The 20,312-nt window shown below is 39.1% G+C and overlaps 1 protein-coding gene across 1 annotated transcript in view; it reads right to left on the reverse strand.

Moving 5' to 3' along the window:
* Positions 1 to 18,540, reverse strand: part of c6h10orf67 (chromosome 6 C10orf67 homolog) — a 42,525-nt gene extending 23,985 nt beyond the window's left edge. The window contains exons 1-7 of the mRNA XM_062984240.1: positions 18,311 to 18,540; positions 15,072 to 15,192; positions 13,967 to 14,110; positions 12,342 to 12,416; positions 11,933 to 12,082; positions 2,617 to 2,755; positions 898 to 956 (exon numbers count right to left, since the gene is read on the reverse strand). Coding sequence (XP_062840310.1) covers positions 898 to 956; positions 2,617 to 2,755; positions 11,933 to 12,082; positions 12,342 to 12,416; positions 13,967 to 14,110; positions 15,072 to 15,192; positions 18,311 to 18,483 — 861 coding nt within the window. The 5' untranslated portion in view covers positions 18,484 to 18,540. The remainder of the gene's footprint in view (positions 1 to 897; positions 957 to 2,616; positions 2,756 to 11,932; positions 12,083 to 12,341; positions 12,417 to 13,966; positions 14,111 to 15,071; positions 15,193 to 18,310) is intronic.
* Positions 18,541 to 20,312: the final 1,772 nt, after the last annotated feature.

Raw genomic sequence — 20,312 nt, forward strand, 5'->3', positions numbered from 1 at the left:
GATAATCTGGATTATGTGGCAGTGTAGAAGGGGCCTAAGTTTCCTAGCTCAGGCCCTGCAGCAAATATATCTTTTTAAATTGGAGAATATCAACTTGTCCAAACTGTGTAGAAATAATAATAATAATAATAATAATAATAATAATAATAATAATAATAATTCTAGTATTATTATTATTATTATTATTATTATTATTATTATTATTATTATTATTATTATTATTATTTGTCAACCCTGACAAAGTTCTGGAACACAACACACCAGACATCACAGTTGTGGAAAAGAAAAAGATTTGGATCATTGATGTCGCCATCCCAGGTGACAGTCGCATTGACGAAAAACAACAGGAAAAACTCAGCCGCTATCAGGACCTCAAGATTGAACTTCAAAGACTCTGGCAGAAACCAGTGCAGGTCGTCCCGGTGGTGATGGGCATACTGGGTGCCGTGCCAAAAGATCTCAGCCGGCATTTGGAAACAATAGACATTGACAAAATTACGATCTGCCAACTGCAAAAGGCCACCCTACTGGGATCTGCACGCATCATCCGAAAATACATCCCACAGTCCTAGACACCTGGGAAGTGTTCGACTTGTGATTTTGTGATATGAAATCCAGCATATCTATCTTGTTTGCTGTGTCATAAAATAATAATAATAATAATAATAATAATAATAATAATAATAATAATAATAACAACAACAACAACAACTTTATTTATATACCTGCACCTATCTCCCCGAGGGGACTGATGAGCTATGCAAAAATTAGCTCAAAGGTCTCTAGGCAGTTGGAAGGGCCGCTCTTTTTCATTATGTGTGTGAATAACTCCCTGGCTCTAGTGTCTTTGTACGAGGTAATCCATCACTGTCAATAAATAAATAAAGAATACAGTACCTTTTGAATTATCTTCATATCTTTTTCTTTTTTCTCTTGCACAGATAGCATTTCATTCTCTGGAAGAAGCAGAGGGTGGGGTTGGGGGATAAAGAAGAGAGACCATGAAATTACATGGCTATTTAAAGAGATTCATATTGCGCACTACAGGTCAGTCTGTAAGCCCACCGGAAGGCATGAGCGGATGGAGGCCATGGCAGACCCGGTGACCTTCTCAACTGGCCTTGGCCTTCACAGCGCCCTCCCTGCCGCTCAGCTGGCTGGAAGAGAGAGAGACTAAGAAATAAGTTCAAGAGCCAAGTGTGTCCAAGCACCCATCACTTTCATTCATGCAAGCTTTGCACATCTTTGCTTTTAGTCACAGTTCACACAAAATGCGGTAGCAGGTGGCTCTTTATTGCCTAGACATTATTTCTGAAAACTAGATATTGGGTTGAGCAAGAGAGAAGATCCCAACAAATGAGTTGATAAAATTGCCTTAATGTAAGACAGGTCTCACATTAAATTCATATTCTTGGCCAGTACCTTTCTCCCAATCAATCCGATATATTGATTAAATTTCACAGAACTTTTGTTATTATTGTCTTAAGTCTTATTTTAGTGAGGCCTGTTGGTTGCCTTGAGAGCACCTAGAGAACCAGAACAGAAAACTTTTTAAAATGCATATTCATCCATCCATCCATCCATCTTTTAGTCTATCTTTCTACATACCCAGACTTAGAGAGAGAGAGAGAGAGAGAGAGAGAGAGAGATGGCAGAGGAGATAGTAGCAGAAGCCTTGTGTAACTAAAATTCTAGCTTTCCATTCCTAATTGTATTACAATAAGAGGTATATGCACAGCACTATCATGTCAGCATTTGTGTAACCAGGCATGCAGTGCCCCTCACACCCAAGAGCAATTTATTTAAGAAAAAGTAGCCAAATATTTAAAGAATTAAGGTTCTGGAATATCTGATCTATATCCAGAAAAAGCTAGAAAAAAACAGCATTTATGGCAAAATGCTGTTTCCTCATTGACACACATTTCTTTTTATACAGGTTGCGCATCCTTTATCCAAAATGATTGGGATCAGAAGTGTTCTGTATTTTGGATTTTTTCAGATATGTAATGAGATATTTTGGAGATGTCTAAACACAAAGTGTATTTATGCTTCATTTACAGCTTATATACATAGCCCGAGAGTAATTTTGTATACAATATTTTAAATAATTTTGTCCATGAAACAAAGTCAATGAACCATCAGAAAACAAAGGCACCACTATCTCAGCCACCTATGTGGGCAAGTTTGAATTTTGGATATTTTAGATTTCAGTTCTCCATATAAGGGATGCTCAACCTGTGTTTCAGCATCATTTTAGTATTTACATGGACTGTGCATAAAAGTTATAATAATGCTACAAAATATTAAAATATCGATATTGTAAGAAAAGTTCCAAATACTATACAATATCTTGACTTTGAAGTGTAAATATCAAAATTATCAACATGTCAGTAACAAACCTTTTCACATTAGTATATACAATACAAAGAAGTCTATGTTTTCAAAAACCACTTTCTGCTGAGAAATTTCAGAATCACCTAAAATAACAGAGGAAAAGAGAGAAAAAACCTAACTGTGCCATATTTTCCACCCCAATTTAGAGGATGAATGCCACTCCCCCAAAATTTCTATATAGATAAAAACCAACAGAGTTTCTTGGTCTGTGAGAAAGTTTACCTAATTCAACAAATTCTTTCTCTCTGCGTTTCACAGTATCTTGAAGGCGTGCGTTTCTTGCACTCAGGATGGCCATTTGGTCTTTGAATTCCGCAATTTCTTGGTGAAGCAAGTGTATTTCAGTGTCTCTGTCTGCAAACTGAAAGATTAAGAAGTTGTCTATTTGTAAAAGCATGAGGCGTAAAAAGGGGAAGAGGGAAAGAAATGGAAATACGCCACCACTGGGGCCCACAACAATTATACAATACAGCTTACATAAAGAAAAAATTCTGAATCCTGTCATATTCGTTATAATATGAATGGGAGGGAAATTCAGTCGGCTAAATAGAGCTTGCTGGAAGAAAGGGCTGCGGTACCCAGTGTACAAAAAGACCGTAACACATGGGGATGGGTTATTGACAGGGATAATGCATATCATACTGTTTGTTTGCCCTCATCATTCAGACTAGTTTATTGTGGCATTTGTGTCAAGGGAGCCAGCTGGGGCAGCCCCATCCACCCACACTTCTCTCTGTGTTTATGAAGTGCTGTCCGTATCTAGGCAAGATGGGGAAACCATGGGCCGGCAACTCCAGGGGGTTGCAAAGTGCACGGCGGCGAAGGAGAAGGGTGGGGGGCCTGTCCTTTCTGTGCCATTTCTCAATGACAGCGCTGCCACGGCCATGAGGAGCTCATCACATGTCAAACGGGTGAAATTTCCAGGCTGGGAGCCACATGGAGTCCATCAGGCTGCCTGATACCAGCGCAGTTGGTTTTCCGCCACCCAGAGGCAATTCATATTCTGAACATTAAGGTAGCTTTGCATGCACATCACACTTGGTCCGCTCTGGGTTTTTTCTTCTTCTTTAAATGCCATTGAAGACTCCGGTTTAAATCTCCATGCACACAGTGATAACCTTGTAGGAAAGTTCCAGGACAGCCCATAACAAAGGACGTTAAAGTTATACTTTTCGTAAAGCAAACTCATTTACATTTTTATTATGCATGGCCTTTGTTAAAATCTAGCCACGTTCATTATGGAAAAGACTTCGTATGCATCCAAGCTTATTGGGAGAGTCACTCTTTCTTCTTGTCTGCTTCAAAGCTATTTAACACATTTGCATATATTGTCAAATGGCTGTCGAGATTTTTACTGCTGCATATTTCTTTCAACAAGATAGAAAAGCTCTCAGAAGAAAGTGGAAACACAACCTTATAATGACACCAGGACATCATAATGAATTGTGAAAGAAAGAAAAAACCCTAATGATGTTGTGGCAAGTAATTCCCACAACTACTTAAGGGAAATACATGCTATTGTAGGATTTCTTGGGTTTTCAAAAGCAAGTTTTTCTTCCCTTCAGAACGTTTGAAGATAAAAGAAGACATAAAAACTCAAAGAATCTTGACCTTGATGTTCTGGATATTTAGAAATACACTGAAACCAAATGGTGCATATAATATATTGGTGTCTACTGTCTAGCTATCATTCTGAATGAGGGTTGCTGCATTTTAATAGTTGTGTAGAAGACATAACTTCAGCAAATGCAGTTTGTAAGCTTAATCTGCTGAAGCTTTCCATTCTAGACAATTACAGCTATGCCCCACGTTGCTGGGTCTCCCTTCACAAAGGTCCCGTCTCTGCTCCCCTCCTGGGAATACAATTATTGCACAGCAATGCAATACAACTTTCTATGATGGTAAATTAATTTACAATGATGTAACGCTCCGACAAGATATCAGCTATTCCCTAGAATTTGCCTCTCTAGAGAATTATTATTTAATGGCTGGCCATATATTTTAAAGGGAAAGATGCCTAGTTATCCTGCCACAAATGCATAATAGCCACCCATTTCTTGTAGCATTATACATAGATCATCCACCAAAGTCCTTTATCCTCCTTCTCCATTAAAAAGTTTCAGCTCTTTGCTTCTTTTGTCCTCTTTTGCACTTGCAAGCCTCAACTTAGTGTAGTTAGCTTGACTGCAGGTGCATCTGCCTTTCTCATAAAGTTGCTGTTTTCTATCTATCCACTTTGTCCCCCCTCTGATATGATGGGCCAGATTTCTAGCAACTTGCTCATATGAATAAATTTCTAGCAGTTGTGGTGCATGTTTTTATATCACTGGGATTAAGGTAGCATTGCATCCAAAGCAGAGGAGCAAAACTACCCCAGTAGAAATCACAGCATTACCCTGAGTGAGCACAGCCAATTTAATCAATGTTTGAAAGGTGAGGATGGCCAGACCTAGTCAGAAAGGTGAGGATGGCCAGACCTAGTCAGAAACCACCTGGAAATACAATTGATCTTCAGGTAGGGCTAGGAAAGACTCTTGATTCAGTCCCAGGACAGCCACTGCCAGTTAGAGTTGACAAAATAGTGAGCTAGATCAATGGTTTCCAACCTTTGGTCCTCCAGGTGTTTTGGACTCGAGCTACCACAATCCCTAACAGCTGGTAAACTGTCTGGGATTTTTGGGAGTTGAAGTCCAAAACAACTGGAGGGCCAAAGATTGGGAATGTCTGGGATAGATGGACCAAAGTTCTGACTGAGAGACTGAGACAGAGACAGACGCAGAGGCAATTTAACCTTCTCCTGAGGGGATGTTCTGGCCACAGGGGGGAGCAGCTGCTTCATCATCCACTCTGACGGCACTTCCTCATTCCAGGTTGTAAATTAGTTAAACTTGCCTACCCACTTTTATAAGTGGTACCTTATTTCCTATTTGATAGATGCAACTATCTTTCGGGTTGCTAGGTCAGCAACGAGCAGGGGCTATTTTTTATTTTTAATTGACGGATGCTCACCCCGCCACGGGCTGGCCTCGAACTCATGACCTCATGGTCAGAGTGATTTATTGCAGCTGCTCAACAGCCTGCGCCACAGCCCGGCCCCTATCAGATATTTGCAATATCTGATATGATACTCATGCTCATGTAAGGGCTTCATGGTCATTTTAAGGACTTCCTACTTTGTGACATCCAGGGTTTGAAACCAGCTTACACCAATGTACATTGTATATTTCTATAGCAATCCTATTAAAATCCAGAGCTTGGAAATGTTAAACTTCAGAACTATAATTCCCAGCACCTTCCAGATAGCACAAAAATTGTTTGCAGAAGCCCCAAGAAAACCAGTCAGCAAGCAGGAATAGGAACATATTAAAAGTATATTTGATACAGGGTAGGTGATGATTTAAGTACATGATACCCACTCATATCTGTGTGAAAGAGTGGCCAACATGCAATTGGGTGGTTTGAGAATTTAGTTGGAAGCAGTCCATCTTTAATAAATAATTGTATGCAGCAATGCAGCAGCACCATTAGAGATTAAGGAGAAGTCAATGTGAGCTTCCCCCTCCCTACACTGCTGCATTGCCTCTGTTTGTTAAAAAAAACCAATTTCATTGAACGTGATAGAAAATCCCTTTTGTTTATGGAAATTATCAAAATCTGGGAAATCCTCTAGGATGTCTCCAAGAAAGTTCTGCTCGAGGGCGTTAATAAACATCAATCAGTACAAAGAAGCGATTAGTCAATATTCCCCTGTGATGCTATTACACCCTGTGTGGCTACAGAACAAATCTGTAGTTTCAAAGGGTCTTGTAAAGAATCGCTTCAAGACTTAATAGGCTTAAATGTTAGCTCTTTAGCCGTGGCAGAATTTGAGCACCAACAGCTCACTACACCAGGAACCCTGTTATCATCCATTTAATCTTGCTTTATCGCTTTCATTTTAATCTGTTGTTCTCTGGTTTGGGGGCCCTCTCTATTAAAAAGCGGTGTGTGGATTTATTATTTAGATTATTATTGACTATTATGACTAATTATGACTAATTATTAGTATTAAGAACAATTTCTACTACTACTAGGAAGGGGGTTGTGGTATGTTTGGAATGAAAAGGTTTACAAACTCTACTGTTTGAATGCAGCAATTTGTTAAAATCAGAATCTCCGTTCTTAAAGGTTGTGGCTTTTGCATGGTTAACCTTTAGCTCTAGCACCACCACCTGCTATAAACAAGAACTGCAAATAAAATTGTTAACTGTTCCGTCTCCATTGGAACTGAGAGTACACAGGGGTCCCCAAACTAAGCCCTGTGGGATGGATGTGGCCCTCCAAGGTCATTTACCTGGCTCCTGTCCTAAACCATAAACTTAGGGTTGTCCTAGGTCTGAAATGACTTGAAGGCACACTATAACAACAATCTTAATTAACTTGACTATCCCATCAGGTCCACACTTTCCATTAAAATACTGGTAACACCATGTTACCATGGAGCCCTCGGTGGCGCAGCGAGTTAAATCGCTGAGCTGCTGAACTTGCTGACTGAAAGGTCAGCAGTTCAAATCCAGGGAGCGGCGTAAGCTCCTGCTGTTAGCCCCGGATTCTGCCAACCTAGCAGTTCGAAAACACGCAGATGTGAGTAGATCAATAGGTACTGCTCAGGCAGGAAGGTAATAGCACTCTATGCAGTCATGCTGGCCATATGACCTTGGAGGTGTCTATGGACAACTCCGGTTCTTCGTCTTAGAAATGGAGATGAGCACCAACGCCCAAAGTCGGACACGACTAGACTTAATGTCTAGGGGGAAAACCTTTACCTAACATCATGTTAGTTAAAATGGTTCTTCATTTTAATACTGCATTGCTCTTTTATTTTTTATTTTGCACTACAAATCAGATATGTGCAGTGTGCATAGGTCTTCATTCATTTTTCCCTCCGAACTATAGTCCGGCCCTCCAACAGTCTGAGGGACTGTGAACCAGCCCTTTGCTTGAAAAATTTGAAGATTCCCACTCAAGATGATAGTTCATCTCTCTCTATATATATTAAAATCAACTTCACCTAATGCTGTGCATTTTCTCTGTCTCCAGTTACCGGTATGTGGTTTTTTATAGAGAAGATGTCAGCTGATTTTATTTTTTCTGAGATCAGGGCCCTTCCCCACTACATGGTTATTGCAGACTTGAACTACTATGGCAGCACCCCATTACATCCTTGGACATACAGGTTAGGGAAGAGGGGGGAATTCCAGAGAGCTCAAGAGCATCACCAAACAACAAATCCCAGGACTTCATAGGATGCAGACATGACAGATAAAGTGAAATATAGCATTATAATTGCACTGTGTGAAAAGGGCTCTCGGAAGATGGAGTCCTTTCTGTATGGTGTTCCAGACATACACACTGAATATGAGGACAATGGGAGGACTAAGGCCCCTTCCACAGAGCTGAATAAAATCTTAGATTATCTTCTCTGAACGGGAGCAAAGCAGGTACCTTGATATTCTGGGTTATATGGCTTTGTGGAAAGACTCTAGGTCCTTTGGCAGTGTAGACTTATATAATGCAATTCAGTGCAGTGAAACTGCATTATGAAACTGCATTATGGCTGGATCTAACAGTGCCCTATATCCCAGGATCTGATCCCAGATTACCTGGCAGTGTAGAATCATAGCCCCCTTCCACACAGCTGAATAAAATCCCACATTTTCTGCTTTGAACTGGAATAAATGGCAGTGTGGACTTAGATAACCCAGTTCAAAGCAGATAGTGAGGGATTTCTGCCTTGATATTCTGGAATATAGGGCTGTGTGGAAGGGCCCATAGAATCCAGTTCAAACCAGATAATCTGTGACTAGATCCTGAGATAAAGGGCAGTGTAGATCCAGCCTAAATGGCAATATAGATGGGGCTTAAGTTTTTTCCTGGGCTACTGTGATCACCAGTAGCTGAGAGGTTTGAATACACATCTGGCTTTAACATCTGGAGATGTGAGGACAATTCAAAGAGACCACAACAGCCTGGTGTTTAGCAGAGCTCATTCAAACATGTTCAAATTATACTAAACCATGGTTTGGTGTTTCATGAGAATGATTGTGTGAAATGATACTGTATGGATACAGCTGGCAGCAATTTATATAGTCAAATGAATATTTTTCCTAGTTGGCACAATTGCAGGAATCACTTCTATCTGCATGCATATTCTTCTGCAAGTTTTTTCTATGGAAGTGTATAATCTAAAAATGGATGGGAATAATCATGTATTGGGAAAAAATCATTATTATTGCACAGCCTTCCATCCCCCAAACCCTAGCTATAGGTTCTGGGTTTCTAATTGGAATAATAATGAGCCTTTGCAATCCCACACAATGTTTAAATCAGGGTGATCAGAATCCACAAGAGGGGGCAGTCGCATAAGCTGTGTTCGTCAAGGAGCTGCTAGATAGAAAATAATACCGATTTCACAGAATTAAAGCAACAACTTAATTTTGTTGGGTTCCTCCAGAAGTACTGTAAGGCACAACCAATGCGAGAGGGATAACAAATATAACTATTAACTTGCCCATAAAATGAGAAGTCTATCTATTTTTCTTAACTTTGGTTGAATTATATTCATACTTATTTCCTGAATGGAATAAGCATCTCTCTCCTATTTCATAATGATCACTTTCTTAGCAACAATCAAAATCTTCCTTTCACTTTGTGCCTCCTACTCACTTCCCTAAAGCATGGTTTGTTGCTTTTTTTTTTTTTTGCCAATTCTTGGAAGTCTGTACTTACTACTGGAATAAAGAGAACTTGGAAATGTTACTATTTTTTGGGGGGTGGGGGTACTGTTCCATTATCTGAGTGGAGGCCACAAGGGAGCGCTAGAGAGAAAAAGACAGTCCATTTTGTGGGGATGGACAGTGGGTTGAAGAAGTAAAATAATTTCCCGTTTTGCTGGTATTCCCCCTACCCATGTCCCAGTCGTGGAAACAACCTTCATTTATGAAATTAGAAGTAGGGAGGGGGAATAACCAGCGAAAACAGTAGAAATTGTTTTTCTTCTTCAATCTTCCCCCCATAAAATGGACTATTCTTCTCTCTCTAGCACCCCCTTGTGGCCTTTGCCCAGAAAATAATAATAATAATAATAATAATAATAATAATAATAATAATAATAATGGAATAGTAGCTTAGGTATCTATATATATAAAAGAGTGATGGCATCACGGCAATTCACAAAACAACAAAAGTACAGGCCCCCCAACCTCAAAATTTGACAACACAACCCATCATCCACGCCTCAAGGTTGATACAACAAAAAGAAAAGAAAAATAAAGTCCTAATTAGAGGGAGAGCAATAATTTTTTTTATCCAATTGCTGCCAGTTTAGAGGGCTAATCTCTGCCCACTTGGTTGCCTAGCAACCAAGGGACAGCCAGGTTTCAGTTAGGGGACAGGCAGATTTAGGCCTCACTTAGACTTCTTCCACAGATTATCTAATTTGCACTGGATTATATGGCAGTGTACACTCAAGGCCCTTCCACACAGCTATATAACCCATTTATAATCTTATATTATCTGCTTTGCACTGGATTATCTTGACTCCACACTACCATATAATCCACTTCAGTGTGCATTTTATACAGCTGTGAAGAAGGAGCCTCATATAATCCAGTTCTGAGCAGATAATATAAGATTAGAAATATACAGGAGAGTCTCACTTATCCAACGTAAACAGGCCGGCAGGATAAGTGAATATGTTGGATAATAAGAAGGGATTCAGGAAAAGCCAATTAAACATCAAATTAGGTAATCGTTATACAAATTAAGCACCAAAACATCATATTATACAACAAATTTGACAGAAAAAGTAGTTCCATGCGCAGTAATGCTATGTAGTATTTACAGTAGAGTCTCACTTATCCAACACTCGCTTATCCAACGTTCTGGATTATCCAACGCATTTTTGTAGTCAATGCTTTCAATATATCGTGATATTTTGGTGCTAAATTCATAAATACAGTAATTACTATATAGCATTACTGTGTAATGAACTACTTTTTCTGACAAATTTGTTGTCTAACATGATGTTTTGGTGCTTAATTTGTAAAATCATAACTTAATTTGATGTTTAATAGGGTTATCCTTAATTCCTCATTATCCAACATATTCGCTTATCCAACGTTCTGCCGGCCCGTTTATGTTGGATAAGTGAGACTCTACTGTACTGTATTTACAAATTTACCACTAAAATATCACAATGAATTTAAAACACTGACTACAAAAACATTGATTATGAAAAGGCAGACTGCGTTGGATAATCCAGAACATTGTATAAGCGAATGTTGGATAAGTGAGATTCTTCTTTAATATGAAATAATTACTGGGATAGAATAATGCAGAACAATATAATCTCTAAAACCAGGACAGTAAATAAACAGGGGAATTCCACACAGGAAACAATCAGGGCCAGCTAACACCTCCCAACAAAGTATTCCCATCATCAAAGTCTGGAAAATCCTCTGTTTTCTCAGGGCCACAGACAGTAGAAGCACATAAAATATTGCAAACAACACCACTCTGAAAACAAGGGAATTCCAGACAGGAAACAATCAGGGCCAGCTAACACCTCCCAACAAAAAAATCACTCAGGGAGGAAACAGCCAGGCTTTAAAGCTGCAAGGCCATTACATCCTAATCATTTTTCCTAATTGCAGCATTCATACTTGCCTCCAACAAAAAAAAAAATCAGAAATATTGTATATTCACAACCTTTAGGAAATAATATCCCCTGATGGCGCAGCGTGTTAAAGCGCTGAACTGCTGAACTTCTGGACTGAAAGGCCACAGGTTTGAATTGGGGGAGCGGAGAGAGCCCCCACTGTTAGCTCCAGCTTCTGCCAACCCAGAAGTTCGAAAATATGCAAATGTGAGTGCATCAATAGGTACTGCTCCGGCGGGAAGGTAACGCCGCTCCATGTAGTCATCCCACATGACCTTGGAGGGGTCTACGGACAACGCCGGCTCTTCGACTTAGAAATGGAGATGTGCACCAACCTCCAGAGTCAGACACGACTGGACTTAATGTCTGGGGAAAACCTTTACCCTTGACCTTAACTACCACCAATTCCTCAATACTTTATTTCCCACACCACCATACTTCGTTACAGCAACGCGTGGCCGGGCACAGCTAGTACATTATAAAATAGTTGTCTGAATCCCATCAAGGGCCAAATTAGAAATTATTTTTCACATTGTATGGGACCCAGCACCAAAATGATATCTGCATAAATGTATACATGTGGACACTCTAAGGCAACCCTATAATGGGGGGGGGGGTTACCTGGGTTTGTTCAGAGGGGGTTTGTCTTTGTTTTCCTCTGAAGCTGAGAAAGTGTGATTTGCCCAAGAGTATCAAATCAGTTTCCATACCCACGTAGAGATTTTAACTCTGTTCTCCAGAGTTAAATAGTCCAACACTTAAGGCACTACATCACATTGGCTCTTATAAACAAATATAAACATACAATGTACATTTTCTAGACTCTATATAACAGCATACCTTATCTTTGTTTTTATACTCCTGCAGCTCTTCTTCCAAGCTTAGGATTGTAATAGCTTGCTCATCAAGTTCATCCCTTAACCTCTCAAGCTTTTTGCCTATTGAATCATCATCTGCTCCATATAATTCTTGCTCTATACGATAATATTTCTGTTAAAGAAAAAAAAACACTGAGGAGATGCCCCAAGAGCTTCAAATCAATCAAACCACAATACAACAATAACAGTTGATGTTCACAAGAGGTTTATTTTGGAACCTTGTGTTATGTCTGAATTTGAGTGTTGTATTTCAAGATAACCAAGTTTCCTGAGATTTTACTATGCCATTGCATCTAATAGGACTTGAGAATCCATTGATTTTGGTATCCATGGAAGGTTACCACACATTAGTATACATTTTAAAAACTTACTGCATAGTGTGCTTTAAGAATTGCAAGTGCATCGCATAATTGCTGTTGGAAGCTATGCCGCATCTTGACCTCTTTCTGTAAGTAAGAGAAGGAAGGATTATACATGTTAACAAATTACTGAAACAATTTATTAAAATTTAATAAAGTATTTTAAAAAGCCATGTAAGTGGCCTGTCATAAACAAAAATTCATTATTTATTAAACTTAACATTTATTAAAATAAAATAAGATAAATATGAAAACTATAATTACTAGAACTATAAAAATGTCTCATAAATGCCAAGTTTAAAGTATCTGGGGGACCTTCCACAAAGCCATATAACCCAGAATATCAAGGCAGAATAACCCACAATATCTGCTTTGAACTGGAATATCTGAGTCTACACTGCCTTATATCCCAGTTCAAAGCAGATAATGTGGGGTTTTATTCAGCTGTGTGGAAGGAGCCTGGGTTTCATGCTTATAGGCTTTGGTTCAGACATACATTCTCTTTATTTTTATAGAGCAAACTCACATCTCACCAATGCACAGAAATGCAACAGCAATTTCTAGCTTTTGGAAGGTTCAACTAATGCAGCAGACTACACTTGGTATATAAGGCTGTTGTCCTATGTTTACTTTACTGGGAGTGAGCCACACTGAATTCAATGGCACTTACTATAAAGTAGATATGTACATGTTCACACTGCAAGAAATCCTCAACTTCTGTTCATTTCCAAACAGTATCACATATTTCAGCAATGTAAATAAACAAAGAAACCCTGCAAGCGGAAAGTTGTCAATGAGCCAGATGCTGCCTGATCTATTCATAAACCTTATGTAATTTTAATAGCCCTATCTTCTGTTCATGGAATGCTGCGTGTATCATTTTGAAAGAGTATTTCCCATTCAGATTTAATGTTAAATAGATTACCTGTCAAAGGTAGCCCTGAAGCCTATCAGTTGCAGAATTTGGAAGTGTTACTTCTTTGGGCAACACCCAGAATCAGAGAGCTCATTTATTTATTGTGTCAGAAGCAAACTGAGGGTACAAGTTTTAATGCATTTGAAAACACAAAGTTAAAAGACAACAACAACAATATAATAACAACAACAAGAACTTGGCATCATACTAAATGTCCTTTGACCAGTAGTGCCTCTGGTGTTGCTGTAAGAAGGTCAGAGAGCTGTAGTTCCCCAAAAGTAACACTTCCGAAGTATGAATAAGCCTACTAAATTGCTCCTCTGAACAAAGAGTTCCCAGTCAATGGCAGAATGCCTTCAGGACCCTACAGTGCATCTAGAAGCTGCAGTTCAAGAAGGATATCTATAAAAATGATAGAACATGACCAGAAAAAGCAAGATGATGATCAAAGGTCTGGAAACCAATAATTGAGGGAGCTGGGTATATTTAGCCTGGAGAACAGAAGATTCATAGGAAGTGTGATAGCTGTTTTAAAACATCTGAAGATATGCAGAAGGTGGAGCCAGCTTATTTTCTGCTGCTACAGAGGCTAGAACATAAACAAACAGATTAACTAGCCCAAATGCCACATATTTATAGAGAAAAAATTAGAAAAGAGTTTATCACAGCAGAATAAAATTGAGGAACTGACACTAAATGACTAGGATATTTGAACCTGTACCTGCTTATAAATATCCTCAATATATTTCAGTTTGTCGTTGATTTCTAGCCAGAGATTGAATGCATGCTCCTTTATTTTTTCCTCATACTGTGTTTGAAGGACACTTTTATACCTTGCAAATTCATCGGAGACCGAGTTTGTGAACTGAAAATGCAAAGAAAAGAATGTTAACATGCATCCAGAATAGTTTTTTTTTCTATAGAAGATTTGTTGCTACCCAATGACAGGTATCAAGTACAGCTATTATTTAGCATACTCCACATACATAGACCCCCACAGCTATACATTTTGGAGGGGAAAGGAAATGCATTCCACCAAAAAGGATAGACAATTGACTGTAACAGGCAAATGTTAGCTTATACATCCACATTGTCAAATGTAAGAACTATTGAAATTGAAAATTTAAGCATATTTTGGGGTTTAAAAATTGCTCCTAGTTGCCCCACAATTCTTTTAAACTTGGGAAGCCTTGGAGGACAGCATCAAGGAGCACAAAAAATGAAAACTTGCAGTCTCTGGGATGCATTTTTTCCACTTCTGTAACAGAAGTGCTGATCTTCAAAAAGAGGTCTGTCTGTAAAGTAAGGGGGCACCCACACTTTCTAATTAATGCAGTTTGATCCCATTTTGCCATAGGTCAATGTTCCAGAATACTGGGAGTTGTAGTGAGGCTCCAGCACTCTCTGGCAGAGAAAACTAAAGACCTTGTAAAGCTACGACTCCCATGATTCTGTAGCATTGAGCCATTGCAGTTAAAGTGGCGTCAAACTGCATTAATTCTGTAGTATATATGAAGCCTAATACAATCCATGTTCAGGCCCAGGAAGCTAGGCTGAGGAAGGGCAAGCAAAGCCCTAGTCATAGTTGCGTGTTCTTGTTCTATAGGTAACAAGATCCCAACTCCTGTGGTTTTGGTTTTTCCTTAGATATGCAATCCAAAGGTTGAAAAGAAAGAATCACCAATGGAAAGACAGATAACAAAAGCCAAAAGAAACATTTGTATGGTGTTCAATTCTTTCATGATGACCATCTGACATCAATGATCATAATGTCTCATACGCACTTTAAGGAACTTCTGATTACTTCAGGACAGAAAACAACTTACCTGTAACAAAGTTCTTGTTGTTACCATAAACTCTTTTAGATCTGCTATTTCACTTATATCAGTTTGAGTGGCATGATCTGAGATTGCAAAACCTATTTTGAGGTCGTCAGATATTCTAGGCCTACAAATTTAAAACAAAACACACAGGTTAATGATAATGGATATGTCACTGGCATCCTAAGACAGGGATGGTAGGGTTGGGGCTCTACTAGGTAGTCCAAAGAAGACATTCTACACAGCAGAACATTCTACTGGATATAAAATGTAGAGATGATCAGCAAAACTATCAACTTTGTTTCCTGTTATATATATTTTAACTCTAAACACCTTTATTTGGAAGCCCTATTAATTTCAAGAAAGCTTATTTGAAAATAAATGTTCTTATTGCCTATTGTTTATCAAGCCTGAATGCATCATTGTTGGCTGGCTGGTGCACTAAAGCAAATTATTACAAAATAATCCACATTTCTGGGTTTTTGCTGTATTACTATAAAGGGGGGGGGATTCTGTTGTGTTTGAGAAGGAACAGGATTAAGTTGATACATGCATTGCAAGGAGATACTGCTGGAATCGATCCTTGGCACCTCCAAGTTGAATAACCAATTAAGATGTGATGGGAAAGACTTCTTTTCCATTTCTATGAAAGGCCCATGGAAACTGTTTATAGTCAAAAGAAATGAAGCCCAGTTACATAGATAAAGAATCTGAATGGGTATAATTAAATAATGTATTGTTTTACTGAAGCTAATAAAATATATATCCTGCACTTCTTCGGTGAGCCAAAAAAGTTATTAAAGTTATTAAAACATTCCTGGAAGTTACTGCTATTCTAACCAAGACTAGATTTGCAATGCCAGAGAAGAGGTGCGCATGGCAGGTGATTAATTCGTTAGCTGTAGGATAAACCTGAGTCAATGTGTACGTCACCCAATTTAAACTTAGCTCATTCACAGGGGACCTCTTACTGCAAAACTATGGGAAGACAAGATCGGAACAAGTGCTAGTAGACTCTTTAAATAGCCCTCTGAGTTAACATCTTCCATATTGAATTTCTACAACACATGAGTGTTCCTGTAACGTCAAACACGTCACATCTGAAAGATCTTCAAATAGCAACATGATTATCTCTATTTTAAGAACAAGAGATACGGAGCTGTTTCCTGGTTCTGAACATGGCTCAGAAATACCATTCAGTTTTAATTCATGTCAGACTGGGCATAACACAACACACATTTATCCTGCACAAGTAAAATCATGAAGCACTGGAGAGAAAAGCCTCCAAGAACCCAACTCTGGTGTGCCATCACACTGATTTTAAGAAATTGGAACGTTTCCTTTTTCAATAATTGGCACATTTTCAGCATCTGCTGAAAAAAGCAAATGCATCTAGAGCTAAAATAAGCTAAAATAAAATAATAAAATAAGAATCCAAGGAAGGATTCTTACTTTGAAGGAATGTAGAAAACTTTATGAAACTGTATTGTGTGTATCATTATCACAGAGATATCTTGTGTAACCAATCACAGTAGTAGTTGCTATTTAAATCTGACTTGTCCGAATATTTGTTCCATATGGTGTTACTTGGTGGCACATTTTGCTAGTTAATGATTAAATGAAAACTACTTGCGAGCAAAATGATGTACATGTCATTTTGAATGTCATGGCCTCACAGTGTGCTCTATCTTCCTCACACTGAACAACTTGAACACATAATAGTAGTACTTTTCTCTGTGCAATTCCAAAATTCTGGATTCAATTAATAAATTCCTAAAGAGGCATGGCCAAAGGGACTGACAATAGTCTTTTCTCTTGTGAGTAATTTCTAAGCCTTTAATCCTTTACACGGATTTTGATAATGCAAAGTTTCAGATATTTAGGTTTTAGTCTTGGAGCTATGGGGCACACTCAGAAATATGTCTAGTATAGCTTTCTGTCCCATAATGAGGCTGTTGTCCTCCTAGGAAGGCCAAGCAATACTACATGTGAAACCCTAAGTAGCTATATTTAGGCATGCTAGTTTGTTATGCTTGAAAATTCTTCTCCAGCTGTATTTCAGACTGTATAAGATATTTACCAAATCCCTTGGAGGAGGAGCATCAAGGACTTTCCAAAACACACCGAGTATGCCTAATAAACAAAGGCTCTTTGGAAATGAATTGTACTCTTAGTGTTGTTTAAAAATATTGGTGATATTACATAGTCTAATAAAAGGTGCACAGTACAAAGGTACTGTGATCAGAAAACAGGCTAGAACAAAGACTGTTCATGGACAACCTTCGCCTCAACTCTTGGCATTATCATATTATTGGATGGAGTCTGGTTTCATTCTTTATTCTGCTTTAGTCTTATTTCACCCATGGCTAGGTAAAGGTAAACGTTTCCCCTGACATTAAGTCCAGTCGTGACTGACTCTGGGGGTTGGTGCTCATCTCCATTTCTAAGCCGAAGAGCTGGCGTTGTCCGTAGACACCTCCAAGGTCATATGGCTGGCGTTCTGGTTAGGAACCATCCCAACTGTCAACACTTCCCCTAACTTGGGAGACTGCTTAAATCCTGGGTTAAGATTCAGGCTTTCCCCTCAGTTAGCTTAACTCAAGGTAAGTGGTCAGTGTAAATGTGCCTGGGTCTTGCTCAAGATCACTTATTAGGTTCCCATGGCTGAGCAAGGATTTGAGTCTTGCACTAGTCTAACACTCAAACCATTATGCTATGCTGGCTCACTCTTCTGCTGTTACTGATTTATTGTGTTATATTTTTTCGAATGACCTAACATTGATTGTATGCAGGTTATAATTTATATATAATTTATAATTTTTAAGTGAGCTTATCAATGTGGCAGCAGCATAGAATCAGTGTACAGATATTTAGGGCCCTGTAGACAACCTTGAAGGAGGAAGGCTGTAATTAAAACATTGTCTCCATTACAGTTGAAGAATTTGTGTTCAGAGAAGCCCCAGACTTTCCAGAAGACTTTTAGGCACTGCAACTTCCAGAATGTTATAGTCAAATGTGGCCAATGGCTGTGCAAACTGGGAGATGCAGGAAGTTTTAGTCCCAAAATTGTAACTTCTCTACACTCCAGTCCAGAGAAGCCAGGCTCTCCACACTCTTGCCCCCTCCAAATTAGAATCACAGAATGGAAAGAGACAAGAATTATCGAGTTTAATCCCGTCATTTCTTGAACACGTTTGTTTTGTGAGTATATTCAATCACTTCCTGAAAAGGAATGGACACATTACCGGTAATCAGCTTCTAGTTCTTCTAAGAAAGGCATTGACAGGAGCTCCAGGATGTTCGGGGAGATGCTCAGCCTCCGTGTGGACAGCAGGCTGCGAGTCCGTTCAATCGCACCCACGCCATCCTGTCCTTGGGTAAGGAGGACTGAGCTAGGAACTAATGCTGCTTTTGCCATCTTTTCTCACCTCTTCCAGAGGCCTAGGAAGACCGTTAGGAAGGAACCAATTGCATGCTACCATAGCAACGAACCAGAAGTTCTGTATTTACCAGTAGATAACTGTCCTCCAACTACACAGATGAAGAAGGCCCAGCTATATGGGCTGGGAAAGTCTCGAAATCTTGACCCAAGTGAGACAAAACATCCCGTACTAGACTCTTCATATTTAAAAAAATCCAGGGCAAGAGAGGAACCAAGGACCAATGACTTGGGAAATTTAGGAAGGGACTTGAGAGGACATATTTCAGCAGTGAGTGGAACTACTCATTTATTACCAGTTTTTATTTTTATTTTTTCAAAATATCCCACACTTTTGAGATCTCAGGACAGTAAACATATACAATTTCAGCAATTCCAGAACTAGACTGAACCATCTGTATTTTATAAGTGTTTTTATGATTGTCTGATGTAATTTAATAACTTTTTAATTGATTCATAATGTATTGTACAATTTTATATATGTGTTTTATTGTAAGCCACCCTGAGTCCCCTATTGGGTGAGAAGGGCAGGATATAAATATTGTAATAAATAAAATAAATTATAGTTCTAGGAGACCGTAGGTCCCTTGGAGGATTTGGTCATTGTTATTACACCCAATGCTGATGCATATGCTTATCTTTTTTCACACTGCCACCTGCACATGCACGGGTTCTTGTAGGACAATGGAATTTTGGCACAATTAGTTGCTCATTAAATAATAATAAAATAATAACTTTATTTATATTCCGCCCTATCTCCCTGTGGGAACTCAGGGCATATTCCATCAACAAAAAGGCAAACATTCAATACAGCAGTGACAAATCCAATATAATAACCCAAAGTAACCTCACATAAGAAAACAAGTTTTTTTCATGTCAGTAGCAACTTGAGAAACTATAAGTCACTTCTGGTACGAGACAACTGGCCGTCTGCAAGGACATTGCCCAGGGGACACCCAGATGCTTGATGTTTTACCATCCTTGTGGGAGGCTTCTCTCATGTCTCCGCATGGGGAGTTGTAGCTGACAGAGGGAGCTCACCTGCTCTCCCTGGATACGAACCGCCAACCTGTCAGTCAGCAGTCCTGCCTGCAGAAGGGTTTAACCCATTGCACCACTGGGGACTCCTAGATAACAAGTTATAACATGCCATCAATATTAAATAAAAAACCTAACCTATCAAAATTAAAACTAACATAAAACATAAACATAAAACATCCAAATTAATTTACTAGGGCCAATGAAGGTTCACAAAGGTATGTGTGTTGGTTATGTGGCCAGTGATGTTAACTGGACTAGCATGGTGTGACAGAGCCCAAATACAGTAGTTTTCAATCCGAGGTCTTATAGTGATCTCTTATCATCTAATCCTTTTCCTCTCTATATGCTAATGAGCAAAAATAAGTTTTCAGTTGTTTTTTTGAAGGGGACATCTTTATTCCTTTAGGAAGGGAGTTCCAGAGGCGGGGGGCAATCATGGAGAAGGCCCTCTCATTCGTTCCCACCAACCATGCTTGAGATGGGGGTGGGACCGAAAACAGGGTCTTCTCCAATGATCACAGTGCCTGAGTTGGTTTATAAGAAGAGATGCCATTAGTTAAATAGCCTGAACTTGAGCCATTTAGGGCTTTAAGGGTAATGATCAGCACTTTGTATTTAGCCCGGAAGCAGGCCATCAGCCAGTGGAGCTGCTGCAGCATGAGAGTAGTTCCCTCCCTGTGTGGAGCCCCAGTTCGTAATCTGGCTGCCAATCTCTGAACCATTGAAGCTTCCAAACTATCTTCAAAGGCAGACCCACATAGAAAGCA

This window comes from Anolis carolinensis, chromosome 6 (assembly GCF_035594765.1).
Source record: "Anolis carolinensis isolate JA03-04 chromosome 6, rAnoCar3.1.pri, whole genome shotgun sequence".
NCBI classification, from domain to species: domain Eukaryota; kingdom Metazoa; phylum Chordata; class Lepidosauria; order Squamata; family Dactyloidae; genus Anolis; species Anolis carolinensis.